The following is a 25,215-nucleotide window of genomic DNA, read 5'->3' as shown; positions in this document are numbered from 1 at the left end:
GGGGGATGATTCAGGTGTGACTGTCTGACCCAGACACTGTCTTCACACCGTGGTTTTCTTTCGACCCCTTGCTTTACAACTGCCTTAGTGTCCGACTTCTTTCCTAGCATCAGAACTGAAATTAGTCAAAGTGTAATCTTGGTTTTGCTATTTATAATAGTTGATGTTCTCATTCTGGGTTCTGAGCTAAAATAGACTCTAGGTGGATTGTGTGGAAGTGTAGGTTTCCTTTCTGAAGAAAGGTGTGGTTCTCCTGCTTCCCCTGTTGAGGCTGAGTGGTCAGGATCAGACTCCCGCAGAGCTGACTGATTTGATTAGGGTTCATTCATTCACTTCCTCCCTGGGAACAGCCTGGTGAGTGCCCCATCTGGCTTGACAGAGCAAGTTCTGAAACATCCACATCGGAACCGCTTCCAAGAAGAAATCAAGGATATTCCTCTGGCTCCTGCCACGACTGGGCTTGGCATAGAGGAGACTTTGCATCAAGGGATGTTTTAGTAGGTTTTTCTTGAGCTTATTGGGAAGTAAGTGGAGGTGGGTTTTACTAAGCCTATGGCTAGAGACATTTAGAAAGCTCTCAATATAACGTGCATCAGTACATCATTTCACCTCCCTATAGAATTGCCCTGTTTTTTTTAATCACATGTCTGTGCCACCATTTATTCTGCCATTCCCTAATTGAATGGCACTGAAACTATTTCCAGCCTTTTCCCTCTATAGACAGGACTGACCAATGATGCTCCTCTCCCTCCACAGTCTTATTCACTCCCATGGCTTTGCGATCCCCATTAGCTCCTGGCTTGGTGCCTGGCACACAGAAGCCCTCAGTTACTGGGGGTAAACAGACCTCCAAGAGACTGAACTCCTGCCAGTTGCATCCTGGACACTCTCCCTAGGTGTTTTAGCAACACCTTGAAACAATCTGTCTATACAATACTCATCCTCATAAATATACCCTCACCTCATCATACCTCCTGCCATTCCGGTTTAGTTGAAATTGCCAACCAAGGTTGAGACTGCCATGACCTTTTTAGCTCCTTCCCTCCTTGGATCCCAGCATTTAGCCATTAAGTTTTGTCAATGCTTTCTTCAGTCTGTTTGACCAGCAGAGTTTAACTCAGTGTGACTCAGTATGTGGCTCTAAGCTAGATGCTGGAGGTGAGAGCCAAAGACATAAGAGCAAGAGCAGTCTGGGCACATCATTCCAGTGGCTGTTATCACAGCCTTCCCACGGGGTCATACGTTTTTTATAATCCATCCTCCATGGCACTGCGAGGTAGTCCTCTGTAAGACTGTTGACCATGTCCTTCCCCTGGTCAGAAACCTTTAGTGCCTTTTTCTTTCCCTTAAACTTCACCCTTCTGTCCCTGTCATTTACAGTGTCCACACTCACCCATCATTCCAACTTCATGTGATTCCCCTGACTTCCTTCACAGACCCTTGGCTCTGGCCCAGAGGTTAACATTTTTATGTAGTGACATAACTCTTTCATACAGATAAACTTGCTGTTATGCTCACTGAACTCTTGAATGTTCTTTTGATTATAAGCAACAGAAGCCATCTCTCATTAATCTAACTAAAAGGGAAGGCCCCATGGGCAGCTCATAGGGTCCAAGAAGTTGCTGAAAAGCTGAGGGAAGGGCAGGAACCGACCTGCTCTGAGGACTTCTCTCAAGGTAGATCCTGATGTGGCCCCAGCAAATCCCAGGCTGAGAGTTTGCCTCCATTCAAGTTCCAGATTCTTGGGCAAGAGTCTGATTGTTCCAGCTAGGTAGTATCTAACTCCGGAACAGTCAGATATGGCCAGGGGGCAGGGGAACACAGCACAGACTTAGCCCCGTGGGATAAGCCTGTGTCTGGGACTATTCCCAGAGAAAGGAGCTCTTTGAAAGCCTGGCAGCCTCCCCAGTCAATGCCAGTATCCCTACCTGTTTCTGGCTAGTTGGCCACCTTCTTGTATTTCTTTGTGTTTTTTTCCTACCATTTTCTCTATCCTATCACCACCACCTATTAACATTTTGCTTGCCTGTCAAATGTCCTCTCAGAAGTCACCTTCTCCAGGAGGTTTTCTATGATCCCTTCAAGTGATACGCACTCTGGGTTAGTACCAGCTAATGTGGCAGGCACATTTTTCACATTATTGGATTCAATTTGCTAAAATTTGGCTAAGGATTTTTACATCTATGTGCATGAGTGATATTGGTCTGTGATCTTCTTGTAATTCTCTTCTTTACTCTCAGAGATATGCTCATTTTATGGAATGAATTGGAAGTATTCCCTCCTCCTGAATTTTCTGGAAGAGTTTTTGTAGAAGTGGTATTATTTCTTCCTTAACTGTTTGGTACAGGGGTCCTCAAACTACGGCCCGCGGGCCACATGCAAATACAAATATTGTATTTGTTCCCGTTTTGTTTTTTTACTTCAAAATAAGATATGTGCACTGTGCATAGGAATTTGTTCATAGTTTTTTTTTAAACTATAGTCCGGCCCTCCAATGGTCTGAGGGACAGTGAACTGGCCCCCTGTTTAAAAAGTTTGAGGACCCCTGGTTTGGTAGAATTCAGCAGTGAAGCCCTTTGGGCCTGGGGTTTCCTTTGAGGAAAAGTTTTTAACTACTCAGTTTCTTTAGTAGATATAGAGCTATTAAAGCTTATCTGTTTCTTCTTGAGTGAGTTTTCATAGCTCATGTCTTTTAAGGAATTTCTCGTTTCATCTACACTGTCAAGTTTGTTGACATACACTTGTTCATTATTATTTTTAACTTTTTAAAAATATATATATCTTTATTAATTTCAGAGAGGAAGGGAGAAGGAGAGAGAGATAGAAACATCAATGATGAGAGAGAATCATTGATCGGCTGCCTCCTACACACCCACTACTGGAGATTGAGCCCGCAACCCAGGCATGTGCTCTTGACCGGAATCGAACCTGGGACCCTTTAGTCTGCAGGCTGACACTCTATCCACTGAGCCAAGCCAGCTAGGGCCATTATATATATAGTTTTTATTTACTTTTAATTTCTGTAGGATCTGTAATGATAGCCCCTTTCTGATTCATGGCATTAATAATTTAGGTCTTCATTTTTTTTCTGATCAATTTGGCTAGAGATTTATCAGTTTTATATTAATTTTATTGAAATTTTTAAAGAACTTTCTTTTAGTTTTACTGATTTTTCTGTATTGTTTTTCTGTTTCTTATTGCACTAATTTCTGTTCTTATATTTGTTTCTTACCTTCAGCTCCTTACTTCAGATTTTATTTACTCTTTGTTGTTTCTTAAGATGGAAGGTTAATCATTGATTTTTAAGCTAATTTATTTTATTTTACTTTTTTAAATTAACATACAGTAAAATTAACTTTCTGTGTGTAGTTTTATGAATTTTAGTACATGTATGGATTTGTGTGAGCACCACTATAATTACTGTGTTACAGTGTCATCAACCACAAATTCCCTCAAGTTATTCCTTTTCAGTCATACCCTCCCATACCAGTCATTGATGTTTAAACTTTTATTTCATAAAATGAGTTCAGTGCTCTAAATTTACCTTTAAGTACTGCTTTAGCTGCATGGAATAAATTTGATATATTTTTATGTGTTTTAAAATATGTTGTGATTTCCCTTCTGATTTTTTTTTCTTACCTTTGCTATCTTCTGTGTCATGTCTAGCTGTTTCTATTATTGATGTTTCTCCTGGTTTGGCTTTGTGATACACACACACACACACACACACACACACACACATATATTTGACAGTTGTGAATATTACAGTGTAGGATGCTGAAGCCTTTCTTCCTTTTGATATTTTTTGGCTTTGTCCTAGGACATATCCAACATTCCAAGTTTCTTGGAATCAGTTTGCTCCTTTTCAAAGCTTGCTTTTAAGCTTTATTGGTGTGAGTCCAAAACAGCCTTTAACCTCAGGCTCACTTGGCCCCACTCCTGAGGCAGTCCCCTTCTGAGGACTCTGCTCCGAGGGCCACCGTTAGGTGGTTAATCCATGGTGGCTGGTGGGCACATGAACTCTTCTCAGGCCTGGGTGAGTTCCAGGGGTCGTTCACCTGCTGCATGCCAGGAGGTCTTCTCCTTTCCTTACATGTGTGCACAGAGCAGAACTTAGCGGTCGCCTCAAAAGGAACCCTCTGCAGACCTCCACAGCTCTCCCTTCAGCTCCCTCTTCTCCAGTATTTTCTCCCTTCACGTCTATCAGCCTTGACCTCCTTCATCTCCAAACTCTGCCGTTTCATCTCATAAAGACCAAGGGCTTTTCTCTCTCTCTGCTGAGGCCTGAAAAATCTTTCCATACAGTGAGCCGAAGCACTGGGCCCACTGCCTTCATTTCCTCTCTCTGAAGCTCACTCTTCTATGCTGCCTGTTGTGGTGTCCAGTGTCTCAAACCATTGTTTTATATATTTGCCTAGCTTTTTAGTTGCTTGAATCAAGAGAGTAAATCCAATCCATCTTTGCTGGAAGTCATGGCATTTTTTAAAAAGTTGTATTGAGGTATAGTTGATATACAATAAACTGCACATATTTAAGGTGCACAGTTTGATTAATTTTGGTATATGTATACACCTATGAAACCATCACTACAATGTACATAGCCATCACCCCAAATGTTTCCTCCTGTCCCTTTGTCACCCTTCTCTCCTTCTCCTCTTTCACCCTCTCCTCAAGCAACACTGAACTGCACCCTGTCACTGTAGATTAGTTTGTGTTTTCTAGAATTTCATATACATAAAATCATGCAATATGACTTCTTTCAATCTACATAATTATTTTGGGATTCAACCATGTTGTTGGGTATACTGATAGTCATTTCTTCTTCTTGTTGAATACTATTCCACTGTATGAATGTACCACAATTTGTTTTTCCATTCATCTGTTAATGGACATTTGGTTTGTTTCTAGTTTTTGGTTATAACAAATAAAGCTGCTATGAGCATTTACGTACAAGTCTTCTATGGACATATATTTCCCTTTGTTTTGGGTAAATAAATACCAAGGAATGGGATGGGTGAATGTTATGACATTTGTTCTTAAAAAACTGTTTTCCAAAGTGGCTATAGCATTTTGCTCTTCATGTTTCCTCTTCCATTCTGGATTGCCTGGCTTCTGAAGGTAGAAAAAGACCACATCTCTCCCAATGGCCCCTTGCAGCATCCAACTTAGCACCTGCATCAATTGGTCGGCACTCAGCCAGGTTGCTGATTGAGTGTCTCTCAGCCATGCAGCCACTCCCCTAGGCTGCTGCCTTCCTCACAGCCTGTACTCAGGACCTCACAGGGAAGGTACTATCTGGAGGGTGAAGATGTTGGCTCCGGAGGGCCAATGGGCACCTGGGTGAACTCATCTTGTGGGTAGCTGGCTTTCCCTATGGGCTTTCTTCCTGGAGCCCCGCCCTATGTGGAGAGGGGAGAAGTCATGGTTTGCACGCACACTGCAGTACTCTTTGTTCAGTGCTGTGGCCCAGAGAGATCACACCCCAAGGTCCTATCTGGGGAGCCTACCTTTTTTTCTTGGGGATTTCTTCTTGAAAGAGTGGAACTGTGTATTTGAGGACATTTAATTTCTTCTTTTGTTTCCTACTAACACCATTTATTTATTCATTTGCCCTTCTAAAAGCTAATTGTGAAGCCCTTATTAAATGCCAGGCTCTATGATTAGTAATGAGAATACAATGGCGAAACAAACATAATTTTATGAAAGCGAGCGTGACTGCTTTAAGGGAGCATGGTGAGAATGGTGGGAGGGACAGCAGCATGACAGGTGAGCGGAAACACATCATGGCAGATCAGAAGCTTAGATTGTATTCTGATGCGGGAGGCTCTGAAGGTTGTTCAAGGAAAGCATTGTGTAATCTGTGTGGTTTACAGGGGTTTGCTTTTTGTTTTCTCTTGAAAGTGACCATCTGTTTCCTCTGAAATCTCCTTTGGTTCCAAAAGACCATGTAATCAGGTAGATCATGATGATTTTATTCATGTAGTAATTCAACAAATGCATGTGGGCCCCAGATGCATGCTAGGCAGTGCACTCAGCATGGGCTACAAACTCCAGGCCACCTGAGACCCTTGCCCAAAAAAAGCGTCAGTTGGGTACAAAAGATTTGTAAGGAGACTGTGGCACAGTGGAGGCTGATGTGCCTTGTAGAGGGTGTGGACCAGGCCCATGGAAGTCGGGGAAGATTTCCCAAGGATACCTGGACCAAAGGTTCAGGGGGCTGGGGACAGAGTGGCCAGAAGGTTGAAAGGATGACTAGCAGAGGCAGAGCAAAAGGGGGCATAAGAGCCTGTGATGATGCATCATCAGACAGATGGGCAACCTGCGCCTGGTGGGCAGGTTCTCTGAGATAGCAGGCTGGAGCCAGCCTATAGGGAATGGGGCAGGCGGGCAGCAGCTGTGAACTACATACTGCCAGCTGGGTGTGGGGGATGTTGAAGGGTGGTTCAGCCAGGAACTGATCTGATCCTCTGCATCCATCAGGATGGGTTCACGGTAGTTCAGCCAGAGGAGGGCGGGATGAAGATGTGGGCAGCGTTGAGGAGGTGAAACTGAAAGGCTTTCTCATTGTTTGACAGACATCTGCTGAGGACTTGCTACATGCTAGGCACTGTTGTGAGCACTAGAACAAGTTTGATGAGTCTTGTTCAAGTGAACAAGAAGGTAAATTGTGATTGTGTAGTAAACCGATGGTGGTGGTGCAAGGGTTACTAGCTAGAGTGGCCAGGAAAAGCTGCTGTGAGGAAGGAACATCTGAACTGAGGCCCAAAGAGTGAGTAAGAGTCAGCTCTGCAGAATCTGGGGCAAGAGTGTACTAACAGCATGTGCAAAGGCCATGAAGTGGGAAAGAACTGGTTTGAGGATCCGAAAGCAGGCCAAGGTGAGGCTGACCAGGGGGCCAGGAAAAGATTGTGAAGGGCATAGAAGGCTGTGAAAAGGAATTTAGATTTTATTCTGAGTTCAGTGGGAAACTCCTAAAGGATTTTTAATTAGAAGAGTGGCACAATGGAAATTTTTGAAAGAACCCTCTAGCTGTTGGATGGAAAGTAGATTAATTGGGGTGGGGAAGTGAGTTGCAAGAGGGAAGGCTGGGAGGCTTATTAGGAAGCTATTGCAGTGGTCCAGACACAAGCTAATGTGGATTGAATTAGCACGTTGGCTGTAGAGATGGGGAAAAGTGGAAGGTTTTATGATATATTTTGGAGTTAGAGCCAAGTGAGCTGATGGATTGGATGTGGGGGTTGAATGAAAAGGACACTTGAGCAACTATGTGGGACTGTTTACTAAGATGGGAAGACAAGGAGAGGAGCAGGACTGAGGGAGGGGGAGTTCTGCTTGATTTGGAAGGAAGGCTGCCTGGCTCAGTGGTTGAGCGTCAACCCATGAACCGGGATGACAGGTTAGGGCTCATGCCTGGATTTCAGGCTAGATCCCCAGTAGGGGGCCTAGCGGAGGCAGCCTATTGATGGTTCTCTCTCATCATTGATGTTTCTCTCTCTCTCTCTCTCTCCCTCTCCCTTCTTGTGTCTGAAACCAATAAAAACATTTTTTATTTTTTTAATGCAGGCTCTTTGTTAAAAAGGCAGGGAAAATGTTAAAAAAAAAAAGTCTGGCTGATGTCCAGATCCTTGACTCATTGTCACTGTGTGGCTGGTGGTGCCATTTCTAGAACCAGCGAGCGTGGGCCATGGAACAGTTTGGGGAGGAAGCTGGAGGGTTCAAGTTTGGTAAACAGAGGCCCAGGAGCCTGGGGGACCCACAGGGCAAATTGCCTAGTAGAGGAGCTACCACCTGGTTTGTGCTCTAGTCCTGGCCTGTGGGCACAGCGTCTGCATTTGGGGAGGGGGAGGTTGCGGTTTGTTATTGTTGGTGGTGGTGGTTAGTTGGTTGGTTTTTGGTTAGGCAGCAGGCAGTTAGCTGCACTTAACTTTCAACCTCTCTTTTCCAGATCCATACCCTCCAAGCAGGCCCCCTAATGAAATGGTCTCTTTCTGATAGATTTTTCATCATAAGACAATTTTAACATAAAAGCAACGTTAATAAAAACCAAATGTTAGCCCAGGCCTTCCAGTAAATCATAATAGATTAGATGCTGTACCGAAATGAATATCCCACAGTGGAAAGGGTTGACCGGTTGGAGGAAGGCGCTCCTTGTGATTCAATTGGGCCACATAATGAATTCTGGTTCATATCTGTAATAGAAAATGCAGGCTTCTCTCTTTTGTCAGGTCTGCAGAGCCCTGGCCCAAGGAGGGGGGTGAGATTTGCAGCTTTTGTATTCTTAAAGGTTCCCCCACTTCACCCTCCACCCTTCTACTCCTGCCCCTCCATTTATTATTGTTTAACCAAGAGGAATCAGGCTTGTTTTGCTTTGCTGAGAAGTTACTGGAACATAGATGAGAGGTATGGGAAAGGTTGAAAGGTAATAGGATAAAGGGAGGCTTTCGCCATGCAGAGAGCTGGCAAAACAACATTTTGGATCTCGACTGACACATAATCAGAACTGGAAGTACATTGGAAATCAGCCCAACATCTGGTTAGCTTTCGAAATAGTTGGTCTATAGTTTTCCAAAGCTGGCAGTGCTTGCGTGACTATAGCCAAGGAGACCTTGCGTGGTCAAAAGAAAAAAAAAATTATTTTGACCATTATTTTACCTAGCATTATTGTGGTTTCTTTATCCAGGTTTGATTGTCTACTTCTTTTTCTGTAACTTTGGTCTGGGTCTTTTCCACCCTTTGTTGGAGACTACTGTTAAGGAGGAAGAATCCAAAAATCAAAACTTAGTGGGGAAAGCTTAGTAACTGGTTACTGACACCTCAGAGTTACACCCTTCCCTTCTTTTAGGATTCTTTGAATTAGTTGGGAGCCCTACCCCCACCCCTCCCCTTCCCCTAGGGTTGTTGGGTGGAAGCAATGGAAAGGAGAGACCTATTCTGACTCATTCTGCAGAGCAGCATCTGACCCAGGCGGGAAGGGAGCAAGGAAGCACGTGGTCTGCTGGGAGTCTGAACTTGCTGTTGTCTTCCCGGGCCATGGAAAGTGCATCTGGGTTTCTTTGGAATTTGTCTGCCACTCAGCACTTAAGGGTTGAAGCCAAAAGGACAATATATTTTCCAGTGTTTATTTCAGTCAGAGGGAAATGGCTAGCAAGGAAACTCAATGAAGTTGGCAACAAAACCTGCCTTTCAGTGACTGAACACCAGTGAGTGTGTGTCCTCCCATGCACACATGTACCATTTTCCCTTTCATATGCAGATCCTTGTCATATGTGACATTGGCCTTATTCATGTTAGGTTAGGTGGCTCAGGAGGCGGCGAAGGAAATAAAGAGAGTTGATCAGAAAAGGAAGGAAGGAAGGAAAGTTTATTCTGCGTCCCCGGGAGACCCACGTACCCCCAAGGACAGGGCACGTGGATTCAAGCCAACAGGGAGGGGGGCGCTTTTTTTATACTGCGGTTGGGTGAGGGGCGGGGACATGAGCTGAGGTATTCTTTGCCGCAGGGATCATCACGGCATTCAACTAAGGAATTCTCTGCCATTCTCTGCCGCAGGGGATGGGGTCGCCAAGCAGCTTGGCCGAGGGTGGAGGCTGTGAGGATTACAGTGTGAAGTCCCATCCACCTAGGCTCCAAGGCTTGTGGATGAAGGTTCTTAAGGAGGACCAGAGTTCACCAGGGTGAAGGGCTGGTCCTGGGAGTCCTGGTCGGTCTGCTCTGGCTTGGGCAGAAACCTGTTCTCGTGTTCTCGGAGCAATTGCCTGATTAAAGACAGATATGGGAGATACATACCCAGGGGAGGAGGATCAGTAAGGAGACGGTGGTTGAGCAAGAAGGGTCAAAAGGGCTCAAGAAAGTGGGGCTCCTTGGTGTAGCCCGGATTTCTGGTCGGGGCCATGGGCAGGAGGTCCGGCCAGGAGCTGCGAATTTCTAGAGAGTGTTTAGTTAGACGGTCTAATAGGTTGGAATTGGGTGGCTATGATGAGAGTTCGAGCCAGTGACAGACAAATCCAGCAGGATGTAGAGGAGGAGGGATTGATGTTAGAGAGTAGATGGAAAGTTGTGTTGATGAGGGTGGGCATAGGAGTAGATCCAGGGTTCGTAAATAGAGAGTGACACTAGAGGATTTCCCATCCCAGACAGTAGAATTGATGACTCCCTCATCATTCCGTATCTGTTTCCCCTGAAAATATGAAAAACCTGAGCAAAATTGGAGGGTCCCTTGCCAGGTAAGAGCCTGTGAGGAATGATGGGTCATCAGGTCCTGGATGGTGTCGCCGAATCTTCTTCGGGGATGGTGGGAGGCACTCGGTGAGCCTGAGAGAGGTAGGTATTGCAGTGAAAGTGGGAGGAATGTTAGAATGCGCTGTTATCCAAGGGAAAAGGGAAGGGACGGAGCAGTGGAAGCCAGGGACCTGGAGGCTGGAGAAAAGGCGGGGAGGGAGGGAGCAGGTCGCGCAGCCTGTTCCCAGGCCTCTAGCCGCTTGGATTTTAAAACTGCCGCATTTTTCCTTTGGGAAGGGTGGAGGGGGATAGGGCGAGGTCAGAGCAGTTTTCAGTTCAGAGGAGGGGACAGTCGTGGAGGAGATAAGGAGATAAGGCGTTCACAGTGAAGACTGTCAGCTGTCAATTTGTTTGGACCCAGAAAAATGTGTGGAGCTTTTGAATTGCTGCGCAGGCCTTGAAAGCCAGTTGCTAGCTAGGGTGGGATAATCAGAGTAGCCAGAGGGGTTTTAGAGGCCATGGTGGAGAGAGAGACGGGGAAAGAAATGAGATACCTGGCCCAGGAGGAGAAAGAATGGAGATCTTTAAAACAGTTTTTTTAGACAGAATTTTGCCATGTGGTGTATCCTCCTGTTTCCCCATGGCTGGTGATAAAATCCACCTCACATAGAATGTGTTACAATACCAGGTCTGTTTGGAGGAAAATGCTTGAATGGTTGAGGTAATAGAGACCTTTCAAAGTCAACGAGAGCACAGTCAGATCATGTCACTCCCTAGCTGCCCTCCTGCCCTCCAGGAATTCTGGCATTGAAGCCTTGCCTGTCGTCCCCCTCCCCCACAACATCTGCCTCACTTCCTCCCAAAGCTTCATCCCACCCTCCCCAAGCTCTACCACAGCTCTGCACAATCCTCTTGGCCTGGCAAGTTCTGGCTTTCCATGTGCAGCTCAAGGTGAATCCAACCTGAGCAGCTCATCCCCTGAGCTGATCCTCACACAGCATAGCATGCCTTCTTCTAGCTTGATTTTTAGCTTTTGTTAGCCGGTTTTCCTTTTTGTCCTTTTGTTCTTTTATTCTTTCTTTCCTCTTGGAATACAAACGATGCAGAAATACATTCAGCCATGCTCAAAGTAAAAGTTCCCATCAGTGCATGGTAATGACAGGCTGTAGTTATTGAACCATGACTACATACTTGTGACTGAATGCTGACAACAGCCCTGGGACGGGGTTACTGTAATTACCCCATTGCACAGGGGGGTTGGAGAGGTTAAGTATCAAAACAAAATTCCTTCTGCAACCTGAACACAGTGCTCTCCACCTCTACCTGACCACAGTGTGGAAGGTACTCTGGGGAGACTGAGCCCCAGGATACTGTGAGGCCTTCGAGGTGATGGCAGAGAAGGAAGGCCTTACGCACCGCTTGCTGTGGTTGGCTCACCGTGCAGGTAGTGGTCTGCTGGGAGTCTGAACTCCCCATCTGCATCCTGTCCACCTTTGTAATCTCACCCTGGTTCTAACTGTGTAATCTCACCCTGCCTCTAATTTGCTCTGTGACCTTGGGGGATGTGACATAACATCTCTTGTCCTTAATTTCCTCACTAGAGGAAGAGGTTACACTAGAACCTGGCCCTGTGAAGTTTGAAAGGGTTTCAAGTCCCCTGGGGTCCCCTGTCCCCTGTCCCCTTCACAGAGCTGCCGGTTGAGGAAAGTCAGAATAATCTTGGAGTGTTTCTCTTCCTGTCGAGAGAAGATTTTGCCACAGATTTTTATCATTTTTGACAAGTTCTAAGAAATCAGGGGCAATAATAGGAAAGAGACAAAATGGAGCTCACCATAGAAATTCAAACCCTGGTCTGAGTCATCTCTCCCTGCTTTTGCTGGCCACCACCACAATCCCGAGGGAGCCAGCAGCAGGGCTTCGTTTAAGTGGGATGATAGATGGTTCGGTCATAAAGTTAGGTGATGCTCTGGGCAGGCCGAAGAGCCATTTTTTCCCAGAACCACTGACTGACAGTTCCCAAAAGGGCCAGAAATGAAAAGATAGAGAGATGTTAAGACGGTGTTGACATCTCTGGAAAAAAACAAATGCCAAAAAGATTTAGTTGACATTCGTGCCATTTAATAAACCAGAATGCTTCGGAGTTAGACATTTCACATCAAAATGGGATATAGAATCCACAAATTAAATTTTCATTGCAATCAGATTTTTTGACAGAAGCCATGGTGATGGGGCGTGAGAGAGAGATCTACCCAACTCAAGCCCTCCAGCCGTCCCTCACCCGTGTCATCTCCTTGGCATGACTTAGCCTCTGGTTCAGAGCTGGAAGGAACTCAATAAAACAAGATATATTGTTATGGTTTCTTACGTCAATGTGTGCGGGGGGAGTTACTTCGAATCCAGACAATCAGCTCTTCAATGCTATCCTCTACTATTTTGTCAAGGTTCTAAATGAAGCGTCATCTAGTACTCAAGGGACTGTATTTCAAGAGTTCCCAGAAGTGCCACCTTCCCCCCTTTTGTAGAGTAACAGGAAGAGACGTGCTTGGAGCACAAACAATCTGTTCAGCTCTCCAGGCTTGGATCAGGAGAAATGTTTGTTTCTGTAAGTGTGTTTTCCAGAGCTTTCTTAGATGAGAGGATAAGGACTTGGAATGCCTCTCATCCCACATTTGGCCTGTTGAAGTAGCCCTAACAGGTCTTCCTGTCGCCCAGCTTCTGGTCTGCTTTAGGGAAAATGTCACTCTATTCACAATTAGACTGCGTGCTCCTCCCTCCTCCACCTCTCCGGTCTTGTCTTTTGTCTTTTCAAAGCTGTTAGTTTGCACTGGAGAAAACATCATTCCTTTGCCTCTTAAAGACAGAGCCACTCCATGGATTTCATGGTATGTGTACCTTTCTGTCATAAGGTCTAGCCTAGTCTCTTTCTGCAATGCCACCCCCTGGCCCAGTATGGCGCCTGCTGCTACAGCCTGTGGGTACATGTGTTGAGTGGTGGGCCCAGCTCTTTTGAGTTCGGTGTTAAGAGCTTGAGGTGTGATTGTTGGGTATGACTGTCCTTTCCTTTCTGTCTGGTCTCTGTTTCTCTAGGTCTGTGTCCCCCACTGTGGCTTGTGTCTCCTACAGGAGTGGCACCCAGACCTGGCACAAAATGGCAGTGAAGCACACCGTGTGAAAGTTACTCCTTTTTCCATTCCATTTCCATTCCCTCTGATTTCATCCAGAAGTGTGTTACCAATTGGGGCTAGTGTCTTCAATACCTTTTAAGCACCCGCCAAGCTCCCTGTTTAACAGACAGAGTAGGCCTCAGGCCACAAGTAACCAGTCAGCGGTCTTTGGTTAAAATGTAAAAACATTTTATTTTTTATTTTGTTGTTGTTATAGTTACTGTCAATATTGCAGCAATCTGATTTCCTATTGACATATAGTGATAGAAAATGTATGTTTTATTTTTTTGAAGGTAAATTTGCTTTTACATATACATATCATTTTATTAATTTCAGAGAGGAAGGGAGAGGGGGAGAGAGAGAGAAACATCAATGATGAGAGAGAATCATTGATCGGCTGCCACCTGCATGCCCCATACTGGGGATCTGGCAGCAACCCGGGCATGTGCCCTGACCAGGAATTGAACTGAATTCCTGGCTCATAGGTCAACGCTCAACCACTGAGGGACTGGGTAGGAAACATATCTCTCTATATAAAAGTCTAATGTGCAAATTGTCCCCATGGAAGTTCGACCAAGAGACCGATCACTCGCTATGACATGCACTGGCCACCAGGGGGCGGCGTGGAACAAAAGAAGGCCTCGGCCGGCAGCCGGAAGGCCCTGATCGGCCCTGATCACAGGCCAGGCCTAGGGAACCTACCCGTGCATGAATTTCATGCACTGGGCCTCTAGTCCTATATAATAAAAGAGTAATATGCAAATTGACCGAACAGCAGAATGACCGGTCGCTATGACGTGCACTGACCACCAGGGGGCAGATGCTCAACACAGGAGCTGCCCGCAGGCCACAATAGGGGCCTGCTGGCCAACCTCTCAGTCCCTTCCCCTAGCCTGGCAGACTCCGATCTCCTGATGGGGAACAGGGAACCGGGGTGGGTGGCGTTGAGGGGTAGGGCCAACTGCCGGCAGGCGGGGAAGATGGCCCTGATCGCAGGCCAGGCCTAAGGACCGTACCCATGCACGAATTTCATGCGCCGGGCCTCTAGTGTTTTAATATTTACCTAAGTTCCATTTACAGAAAATTCGAAGGTAAGTTATAGTATGGACAGCACACAGCCATGGCAGAAATCATGAGGATGCACCATGGATGGCCAAGGGTGGGGAAGCCCTGCTCTAAAGGCCTTTTAGGATGCAGAGGGCTTGCGATCATGTGGCTCCACTTACAACTTGTTCCTTTCTCCATTCCAGGCATGGAACCTGAAAAACTAGAGCGAATCCAGCTCCCAGAGCCCAGTGCTGCTGAGAAGACCGTCTACAACCACCTACTGGCTGAAAGACTCATCAGGATCATGAACAGCGCTGCCCAGCCAGGTGCCTGGAGCATGTTGGCTCTTCACAGGGGTGGCGGAGTTAGAGGGATCAGGCCTCCCCACCTGGCCCTTCTGGTGATCCAGGCAGATCTCGACCACTCCCTCTGGCATGCACATCCATGACTGGGCCACCCGTACCCTCCATCTCTGGGTCTCCTCTCTTTCTCTCCCACCATGGTGTTTGCGCCAGACCCTGTTTTCTGTCTCCTTTCGCACCCTTCTTTGGCCAGTTTTGCCAACGTCTGCAGCCCTCATCTTGGGGTAGCCCAAGGCCGTGTTTGAGCTTGAACTAAGGCTGAGAGTATGAATGAGTGGGAAAAAGATTTGGGTCGGATGCTTTTGATAATACAAGATGTGCCCAGTGTCTGGTCTTGTCAGCCTGGTTCTGGATTTTAGTCAACACTGACCTGCCACAGAAGGGCTACAAATAGCAGGCAGAATGATCTAGCACAATGATTCTCAACAGGACCACCTTGCCTCCCAAGGGACATTTGGCAGAGCCCGGAGACAATTTTGGTTGTCACAGCTTGAGAAGGTGGTGCAACTGGCATGGAGTGGGAGAGGCCAGGGATGCTGCTAAACATGCTACAATGCACAGGACAGCCCCACACAAAAGATTGTCTGACCCAACATGCCAACAGTGCCAAGGCTGGGAAACCCTGATTGCAAGGCAGATTCTCTGCAAAGGCAGAGAGGCTAGCAGGTTGGAGTGAGTGCATGGGAAGGGGTTTAACTGTGATGTGGCCCAAATGAGAGAACTGCTGAGCTAAGCCATGAGGAGCAATCCAGGGAGTGGGCCCAGGTCAGGTTCAGGAAAACGGCCGGGGAGGGGGTTGTGATCGCAGACAAAAACTTCAGGAATAAAGGGGAGTGGCTCCAACTAGTGGCAGAAGCACAGAGGAGTGCCCCGGGAGGGAGTGCAGGTCTTGGAGAGCCAAGTCCGTGGCCCCAAGAGTGTCAACAGGGGATCAGTAAACTCCCTCTGTTTCCCTCATGAGACGAGCCCAGTGGGAAGAAGTCAGCTCATTGTGGCAGGAGCTTGCAAAGGGAGAAGGGTCTTGGTGGAAAATCCCATTCCATTTCCCTGGAGGCAGCAGAAGGGGTGTTTCTGACCTGGCCAACTGTGCGGCTCAGTGGAGGGGCAGGCAGGAATGACACTGGGCTCCGGAGAAGCTACTGAAATCTGAGGAAGACAGATGGGGGGTGCCATGTGGGCAGGGAAGCAGCACAGAAGTGGGGCTAGTTCTGGGCCGGTGGGGCTGCGGCAGGGAGAATGACTAAGCTGAGACTACCAGCCTTTTCCCACACAGCCCTGGGCTTGTATCATGCTTAGGAAGGCCTGTTTCTGCTTGCATATAGGCTGTTCATTTTTGTGCAGACAATGCCCTCTTCTCATCTGTTTCCCATCTGACATGAGGCATCAAAGGATGGGCAGGGAGGTATGCCGTGTGTATTTGCATTGATTTTTCCTAGTGGCCCTCCTGGTCCCTGTTGATACAAACCCAACTCAGACTGGCTGAAACAATACAAACAGAAACAAAAAAAACTGTTGGCTTATGTAACTTCAAGTGTGTTGGGCACTGGCTTTAGGCACAGCTGGATCCAGGGGCTCAAGCACTGTTTTGAAGGCAGCCTTTGGCCTCTGCAGCTTCTGTGTTGGCAAGATAACTGCCAGCAGCTTCAGCCACCCCTTTCGCTGCTGGGGCCTTAGACATGCTCTAGGAGAGGCACTGGGTAATCTGGTGGAAAGGGGGGCTTGGGACTCAATTTGCAGAACACTTTACCAAAAATTGCAAACACTGGTAAGAATGGGGAAGTGGCCACTGTAGATTAAAATGCTTGTGCCACTCAGGGCCACACCACTGTTCCTGTCCTCTCTGTGCCCAAATGGTTCCAGCAAGTTGTGGAATTGAGCCTTACTAGCTCTGACTGGCCCCCTTGCCCATTCCCTACCCAGTTACTCTGACCCAGGATAGAGCACCCTGACCAGCCTGGGTGATGTGCCCACCCCTAAGATGGCAGAAGTGGGACCAGCTCCACCCAAATCACATGTACAATAGTGGGGCTGGTGCTTTCCAAAGGAAAGTGGGGGTGCTCATTCCTGAAGAAAAGGAAGGAATGCTGGACAAGCAAAGTAAGCACAGAGGCCACTTCCTAGACCAGGGGTGGGCCACAATGGGTTCTTAAACTGGACCGGAGGGCCGGAACAAAAGCATGGATGGAGTGTTTGTGTGAACTAATATAAATTCAAAGTAAATATCATTACATAAAAGGGTACGGTCTTTTTTTTTTTAGTTTTATTCATTTCAAATGGGCCGGATCCGGCCCGCGGGCCGTAGTTTGCCCACGGCTGTCCTAGACCTTCAGTACTGATTAATTAGTGCCTTCTTTTTCCTGCATCCCCTCTCCCGATGAAGAGACTAAAGGGGAATATTAGGTCTAAGCAGTTTTACTGGGAACATTTAATTATAATTGATTGGGAAAAGGGTTGGCAAGGGTCGTCCCCACTGGATGCCAGGGGCCGTGAGCAGTCAGCTGATCAGCTGACCTGTTAACCTCAAAGCTGGAAGGCAAGAAGTTGTGATTAAGGGCATGTAGCCCTGGGTGTGCGACGCTGACACCGGTGTGCTCTGCAGATGGGAAGATCCGGTTGACGACACTGGAGCTGAGCTGCCTGCTCCTAAAGCAGCAAGTTGTGACCAGCACGGGCTGCATCATAAAGGACGTGCACCTGGCCTGTCTGGAGGTAAGGGACCTCCCTACCCGCAGTGCCCGTGAGCCACTGCCACCTGGAGAGTGAGAGGGAGCTCTGGTCCGTGGTGGCCACAGCACCAGCAAGCAGCTGGGCCCAGTAGCACTGATGCCCTACTGCAGCCCTGTTCCCACAGAACTTCCCTTCCTCTGGGATTGGCTTGATGTGAATTTTAGTAGTTTCTGTTATAATTATTTGGCTCTTATTGGGCTCCAGGATTTAGAAATTCTTCTTTTCATATTACAAAGGTTTTATACATATATGAACATATACATACATTTGTTTATAGTTTATTGAGCTAATATCTCTATTGTTTTAAATAGCTTATATGGTTTTCCCTTTATTTTCCATGTTTATTTTAGAAATTTAGAAAGTACAGTTGTTAACAGTAACTATAGTTGACATTTTGGTGTGTGTGTCTTTCTAGATACACACCTACATTCACACAGATTTTAAAAAATAAAAAGAGTCATGACCATATTTTATAACCCATTTCCCCCCACTTAGCTGTATATTAACAGCTTTACATGTCACAATGAATCACCTATCCTTTGCTCATTTCTAATTTTGAGCTCTCTTTCTCTTTCACCTTTTCTCATTAAAAACCACTTATAGATTAAGGATATTTGCCCCATATCTGTCTGTATCCACTCAGATTTTAGAGTCAGTAATTTACCCAATTCGCTTGCCTCCATGACACCTGCCTCCGCATCTTCCCTCTTTACAGGGTGCGAGAGAAGAAAGCGTTCACCTACTGCGGCACTTTTATAAGGTAAACTGGCAGCGCACGGGGCTCGGCAGGGTGGTTGCGGTGTATAAACAGGATTGTGGAGTCTGCCCTGTACACACAAAGGTTGCATGTCTTCAGTTGTTTTGCTACCTGTGGTTCTGAGTCAAAATGCTCAATTTCATAATCTCCAGAGCAGTGGTCTCTCAACTTTTCTGCCCATGCCCTCTTATCAGTACAACTTTCGAAGACTCACCCCTAGTATGTGACAATTTGTTTATCAACTCAATATGAATTTGTTTATGGATGGATTCATATGTAAATTATGAATTATATCTATACATGCACACATGACTAAATTATATATATGAATTTATATGTTCATGAATTATATTTGCTTATACATATAAAATTACTTGTGAATTACATATGAACTTATGAATTATATACATATATATTATTTATATACATTTATGCTAAGAAACCTCATACAGGCTTCCAAACATTTGTCATGAAGTTTAGTGAGATTTTTGTCAAGGACCATCATGACATTACAGTATCTGAAAAATTTGAAGATTTGTGTTTAGGTTCTAGGTGGTTACTTTTTAAATATCTCATTGTGATGGTTTTTATTAACTCTTCTCTTAAGGCACAGTATATTACTTGGAAAAGCTTATCATTTGTCAGCAAAAGTGGATTAATCCATATGTCAAACTGTCTAGTAGATTTCTGATTTTTGGCCTCCATATCAGATCTCTCCAGATCCGGTTAGTGATGGTTCCCCCAGTAATTTAACCGATGAAGAGATCCTCTTAGGAGATGGTGTCAGTACTGCTGTTTCATGTTCCTCTGTGCTTCATTTTTTGTATTCTCTCTAAACTTCTGTGGATTATATACATATATGCAAGAAGTCTTTTTCTTTGCAGGATACTCTTTTTTTAAAACTTACATATCAACTTTTAAAAAGATGTGTTTCTTTTGATTTCAAAGAGGAAGGGAGAGGGAGAGAGAGACAGAGAAAATCATCGATTGGCTGCCTCCTGCATGCCCCCCACTGGGGATGGAGCCCACAACCTAGGCATGTGCCCTTGACCAGAATTGAACCCGGGACCCCTCAGTCCACCGGCCGACACTCTCACTGACAACAAAGAGGTGTTACCAGACAGCCCCCTGAGGGGAGGGCTGTTTCCAACCTCAATCCTTGTCGTCTGATATAAATGAATTTATACAAGAGACCTTGACTGTGTTGTGATAAAGCCAATTTATTAAAGCAAGCAAATTTATTAAAGCATGGCAAGCAAGTCTATCTTCCGGCCTAACATGCACAGATGGGCTCTCAGCTAATCTGAAGAGCGAGTTGGGTGGGGGTCCAAGGCATTACACACCCTCTTGTCTATAGGCTTCAAAATTTCTTAGCTGAATATTTTGGTACAGATTAATTCTCAAGGTCCCTTTTTACTTTGTTGTGACCTTCCCAGAATTCTTGAGAAGCACCTGGCAACTTTATCTCCGCCAAGCTTCAAGACTGCTAGCTTTTCTGCTTAGGGAATAAAACTCTGAGGCCCTTTTTTTCCTTTCCCCTTTCCCCCTCCTTCCTCCACCTCTTGTTAGGGAGGTTTTTAACCATTTGCTCTCAAGTGTCCTTGGCTGGGAAAGATAATGACTTATTACTTAGAAGCTGGCTGCAATTTGTCAACACCATTTGGCCTTGTTTTAATTTTCCTGTCTCAGTTTCCCTATTCCTGCTGCTCTGGAATCCTGTAACAAAAGGAGAGCTTATACAGCAGGTTCTCTCATAACATTTTGTTCAATGTCACTTTTTAAAAAAATATATTTTATTGATTTTTTACAGAGAGGAAGGGAGAGGGATAGAGAGTTAGAAACATTGATCAGCTGCCTCCTGCACACCCCCTACTGGGGATGTGCCCGCAACCAAGGTACATGCCCTTGACCGGAATCGAACCTGGGACCCTTGAGTCCGCAGGCTGACGCTCTATCCACTGAGCCAAACTGGTTAGGGCATCAGTGTCACTTTTTTATAATGTTGAGGGGAAGAAATGGATTCCCAGCCTGGGCCACCTGTGGAGTTTGCATGTTCTCCACGTGTCTGCAGAGGTTTTCTCTAGGGACTCCACTTTCTCCCACATCTCAGAGATGTGCATGTGGGGAGAATTAGTGTCTGCACTGTCCCAGTCTGACTGTGTGTGGCTGTGTGAGTGGCCTGGGAAGGGCGTTCTGTACCTGAACTGCCAGGGCAGGCTCCAGCCACCTGTGACCCTGACCTAGAATAAGTGGGTTAGAAAAGAATGATCTGCCTGGTTTTTATTAATGTTTCTTAAATGTTTAATATTAGAAGTGTTTTGGGTTTTTATTTAGAAATTTGTGATGTTTCAGTGACCAGAGATATGCTATAAGAACTTAACTCTTGTTTATATCAATTGACCTTTAGTAAAATCGATTTCATTTTATGTCATCTCACTGAAAGTCAGTTTCCTAGAACCTATCGACAACATTGAGGACTTGCTGTATTTGAATTGTAGCTCCCTTCTCCCACCCCAGTTTTCTCTTTCATCCTAAGTATAATATCTCAGAAGCTTTTGGGTTTTCAGGGGCTTTTATTTCTGTGGTTATTACCTGGTATTTACACCACACAAGAATATTCAAAGTTATCTGTAGATCTGATAACTGGAAAAATATATAAAGGACCTATTGCCTTTCCCATATTGGCAGGCTCTGTGCTCAGCCTTTTCTGTGTGCTTACTCATTTCATCTTCACAAAGACCCACACAGACAGGGGCTGCCATCCCAGTCTCTCAGGGAAACAAAGAGAGTCTCGGTGAAGTGAAGCTGGGACTTGGCCCCTGGGTTATGTGTTGGAGCCAAGTTCATACACCAGCCTGTTCTGAGAGGGACCTCCTAGACCAGTGGCAGGCAAACTGCGGCGCACGAGCCACATGCGGCTCTTTGGCCCCTTGAGTGTGGCTCTTCCACAAAATACCACGTGCGCACCCGCACGTACAGTGCGATTGAAACTTCGTGGCCCATGCGCAGAAGTCGGTATTTTGTGGAAGAGCCACACTCAAGGGGCCAAAGAGCCTCATGTGGCTTGCGAGCCGCAGTTTGCCGACCACTGTCCTAGACAGTCCTCAAGGCTACAGAACCTCAAAGGCATGGCTCAAAAACAAATGGAGCAGGCCTATAATTTTAGTGCTAAGCATGTTTAATTATACTCTTCCTTTCAGAGATGTGGAGCCTCATAGTTTTAACATGGCAAGTTAACCAGGGTTCCCCATTCCTCAACCATGCTCGGCAAATAGAGGATGATAAACACTTGAAATGTTAACCATTTTAATATTTTAATTATCTATGGTGTTTTTTTGGTTTGTATTTTTAACTAACTGCCTTGACAGAATAAATCTAGCTACATATGCTTAAGCAAGGGAGAGAACTGTTGAGAGGTGCAATTTGATATCTGGGCTTTCGTTGGAGCATGTGTTCATGTTCACGTGTGCATTTTACTTCCTGGTGATTTACGAGAACTCTCTAATGAGAAACAGATGGTCCCAGAAGCCATGAACTAAAGTTCATAATGCTTTGTTGTTTATAGGGGGAAATATGCATAATTTTCTCTTCCCTCCCTTCTAGGGAGAAGAAATTTTTTTGGACATGTTTGAAGATGAGTACAGGAGCATGACAGTAAGTGAAGGGCCAGAAGCATCTGTGTTCCCGCAAAGCTTGCCCAGCCAAACCGAGAGAGAGGGAGAGAGACAGAGGAGAGGGCACTGACTTGGGGCTTTCTGCTCAGATTGCAGAGATTGGTAGGGAGGTAAACTGGAAATGGTGGTCCCCACCACTTCGGAAATTTCAGATGACATTCACTCCCCCTGAGCTGGGCTGTGTCCTAAGACAAGTCAGAAAGATTCACTTTGATATGAATAATATTTGATTAAGGACTTAATCTATGTCAGGTGTGGAAAGCCTGTGATCCATGTTAAACCTCTCATCCCCATGCCAACCCAGTGGAGTAGCTCCTATCATTAGCCTCCTTTTACTGATAAGGAAAGGAGAGTCAGCTTGAGTGAGGTGCCCACATGTGCCAGCCAGAGAGAGGCAGAGCAGCTCGCCTTCTGGTCCTTCTCTCTATATTATGCCACCTCCGTCTTTGCCATGCCACCGGAATGTTCTGAAATGTTCCTTGAGTTGCAGTGCCAGTCTAAAGCTTTCCCTTTTTTGCATCTAGCAGGCAGAATTGTGGGAAAAGATCGGTTTAGAGGATTGCAGCTTTCTCTGTGTTGCTCCTTGGTCTCTGCATCCCCAGCACCTGCCCCTTAGTTGACACTCAATAAATAGATGATAAATGATCTTTTTCATGGAAATCACTCCACAAAGAGTGAAGTGATTCGGGAAGTTTATAATAAGCCTAAGTGTTTAAAGTGTCCAAAAGAAAAAGGCAGGCAGCATGCACCAAGTGGCTCCCCGGCCCATGCACCAGGTTTCCAGACAGCTGGGCCCTCCCCACAACCCTGCCCTGCTTGGTTAGCTTTGGTTAGGAGGGACAAAAACTGTGACTGAAGCCCACATTCTAAAAGACACAGAAATAAGCTTGTGATGCTTTAAGGAGTACAATGAATTCTATAGAAAATTCACCTTGGTGAAAGTCGTTCCTTTATGATGCCAGGTATAAATGAGGTGTCAGTGTCCAACATGTGTACAGTAAATGGTCAGTACTGATGCAACAGTTCAGGAGGAGAGGGGAGGTTACAGTGTCTTAGTAATCAGAGAAGGCCTGTGGAGGTGGTGTGGAAGGAGGAGACAGCTCCGCGCCTGACTGGCCCAGTGGCTATGGACATCTGCCCTTCCTCTGAGCTCAGTATTCCCCTCTGTGATGTGGGACAGCACCAGCACCCACCATCCAGTAGGAGGTGAGCCCTGTGGTGCCTGCCACTTAGTAGATGCTCAATAAGTGGCTTTGTTATATTATCCCAAGTAAGATGCTAAGGGGGCAAGGAAGGTAGAGGAGATGTTGGTCGTGTGGTGCAAATCATAGGAGGGCTAGAGCCAGGTAAGCCTGGGTTTGTGTCTTGGTTCTGCCACCAGCCCACTGAGGGGGCCAGATCCATTCCTCAGCTTCTCTGAGTCTTTTTTCTCATTCGAAGATTGGGGAACATTCCCTCTGCAGCTGTTGGGGAGGGTTAAACAGGATCCTACATGCAAAGCCTTTAGCTTGTCGCCTGCCCCCTAGTCAGCTCTCCTTAAATGCAAGCTGCCGTCACTATAACCGTGTCTTCAGCTGGAAGTACCAAGAAGAGGAGGTGGGCAGCAGTCAGGCACATCCACGTGGGGCTGACCACCCTGAAGGGACCACAGTAACAGGACCAGCCTCCTTCCTAAGGACCCCCTCCCTGCTGGGTGGAGGGGAGTGAGGATGAGCAGGGAGGCCATTTCTCAAGAGTGTCAGAGCTGTCACTTCCAACAAAGGGAAAATCTGTACCTTAGAAACCAAAAAAAGGCCCATCTTACACATCTGCCTGCCTCCAGGCTTCCCCTCAGTCTTAATCCCGGGTTCATGTGCCGAACTACCTGTGTGACCTGCCCTGCCCCCTTCTCCTTCCAGTGAGGTCTCTCTGATGTCTCTCTTCCAGATGAAGCCCATGAACGTGGAGTATCTCATGATGGACGTCTCCATTCTGCTGCCCCCCACGGGCACGCCACTGACGGGCATTGACTTTGTGAAGCGGCTGCCATGTGGTGACGTGGAGAGGACCCGGCGGGTGAGTGGGAGCTGGACGTGGCCTCTCCTGGCAGCTGTCTGCCAGGACCACTCACAGAGCAGGGAAGAAAGGTCTCTGATCAGGTCATGAGTCCGCCTTCCCACACAAGTGCAGACAGTAGGGAGACAGACAACACCTGCCACACCCCTCAAGAGGAGAAACTTCCCAAGCAGCTGCCTCTGCTAAAGCAGGGATTGGAGTCCCATTGCTTCTGGCACCGGGTGGGTTGCAGGCAGGCTGCCTTCGCTGGTGCAGGCCCTCCCTGAGCTTGGAAGAGGAAGCCAGGGGCCAGGTCTGCACAGGACGTGGGGGAGTGAGCAGAGCCAACACAGTGCAGATGGGGCTGGCGTGGAATCAGCCCAGCGAGGCTCAGGACCCCCCAGGATGGTGTGATGTTAAGGTATCTGAGTGATCTCGGGGTGAGGCACAATGGAAATGGTGGTTCTTGCCGGCCTGCGGGAGAGACCTGTGTGAAGGGTGGACTAGTTCTCAGAACCCAGCTGGAGTGTGTGTTTCCGTTATCAGCGTTTTTTTCTGAAGCAGTCTCATGGGGCTGTTCATGGTATTTTATCTCCCTCGTAAGATTACACTTTCTTTCTTAGAAAGCACCATAACCTTTTCCTAGAAAATCATTCCCTGGAGACGTGAATGCTAGTGGATAAATTAGTGGAATTCATTGCACTCAACTCTCGTTATCAGCCTGTACCTCTGAGTTAATCCGCTTGTAACCAGAGCAGCTGAGGTGTTTAAGTTTTGGATTATGAGAAGCAGGAGGGACCTGCTAGATCTGCCTCAGACCAGAGGGTTCTGTGGCCTTCCTCCACCCAGCTGGCAATTTTGCCACAGAGGCCTGGGGGGCGGGGCAGAGGAAGTGGGACCCATGTGTCTTAAGTCAATCCACGTTCCTTGCTGCCTGACCAAACCCACAGGCCTCACCACAGAACACGCCCTGTCCGAGCCAGTGACGCCTTCCTTCCGTGTGCTCCCAGCCAGCGCTGCAGGCCCTGCGGCGGGCACACGATTGTGTTTGTGGGTGGTGGTGTTTGCACTGGGCATTCTTGGCATTGGCTTTTACAAGAGACTGGTTCTGACAGGTGTGAGTCATATCAGTGACTCCTTCATGGTGCAGGCATGCTCGCCCTTAGCCTTGGGTTGGTCAGGTGCTCCCCAGCAAGGTTACAGTGAAGCTGAACCCCCTGAATGGGCTGCAT

At 46.6% G+C, this 25,215-nt stretch overlaps 1 protein-coding gene across 5 annotated transcripts in view; it reads left to right on the top strand.

The window, feature by feature from the left end:
- The window catches only part of CLEC16A (C-type lectin domain family 16, member A), a 231,483-nt gene that overhangs the window by 76,382 nt on the left and 129,886 nt on the right, over positions 1-25,215 (top strand). For all 5 annotated transcript variants that reach the window (XM_005871741.2, XM_005871740.2, XM_005871739.2 and 2 more), the window contains 5 exons: positions 14,633-14,755; positions 17,391-17,500; positions 18,234-18,278; positions 21,879-21,929; positions 23,876-24,004. In XM_005871741.2, the coding sequence (XP_005871803.1) occupies positions 14,633-14,755; positions 17,391-17,500; positions 18,234-18,278; positions 21,879-21,929; positions 23,876-24,004 (458 nt within the window). The remainder of the gene's footprint in view (positions 1-14,632; positions 14,756-17,390; positions 17,501-18,233; positions 18,279-21,878; positions 21,930-23,875; positions 24,005-25,215) is intronic.

This window comes from Myotis brandtii, unplaced genomic scaffold (assembly GCF_000412655.1).
Source record: "Myotis brandtii unplaced genomic scaffold, ASM41265v1 scaffold355, whole genome shotgun sequence".
NCBI classification, from domain to species: Eukaryota; Metazoa; Chordata; class Mammalia; order Chiroptera; family Vespertilionidae; genus Myotis; species Myotis brandtii.
The sequence above is the reverse complement of the archived record's forward strand: the minus strand, read 5'-3'. Positions and strand labels throughout refer to the sequence as shown.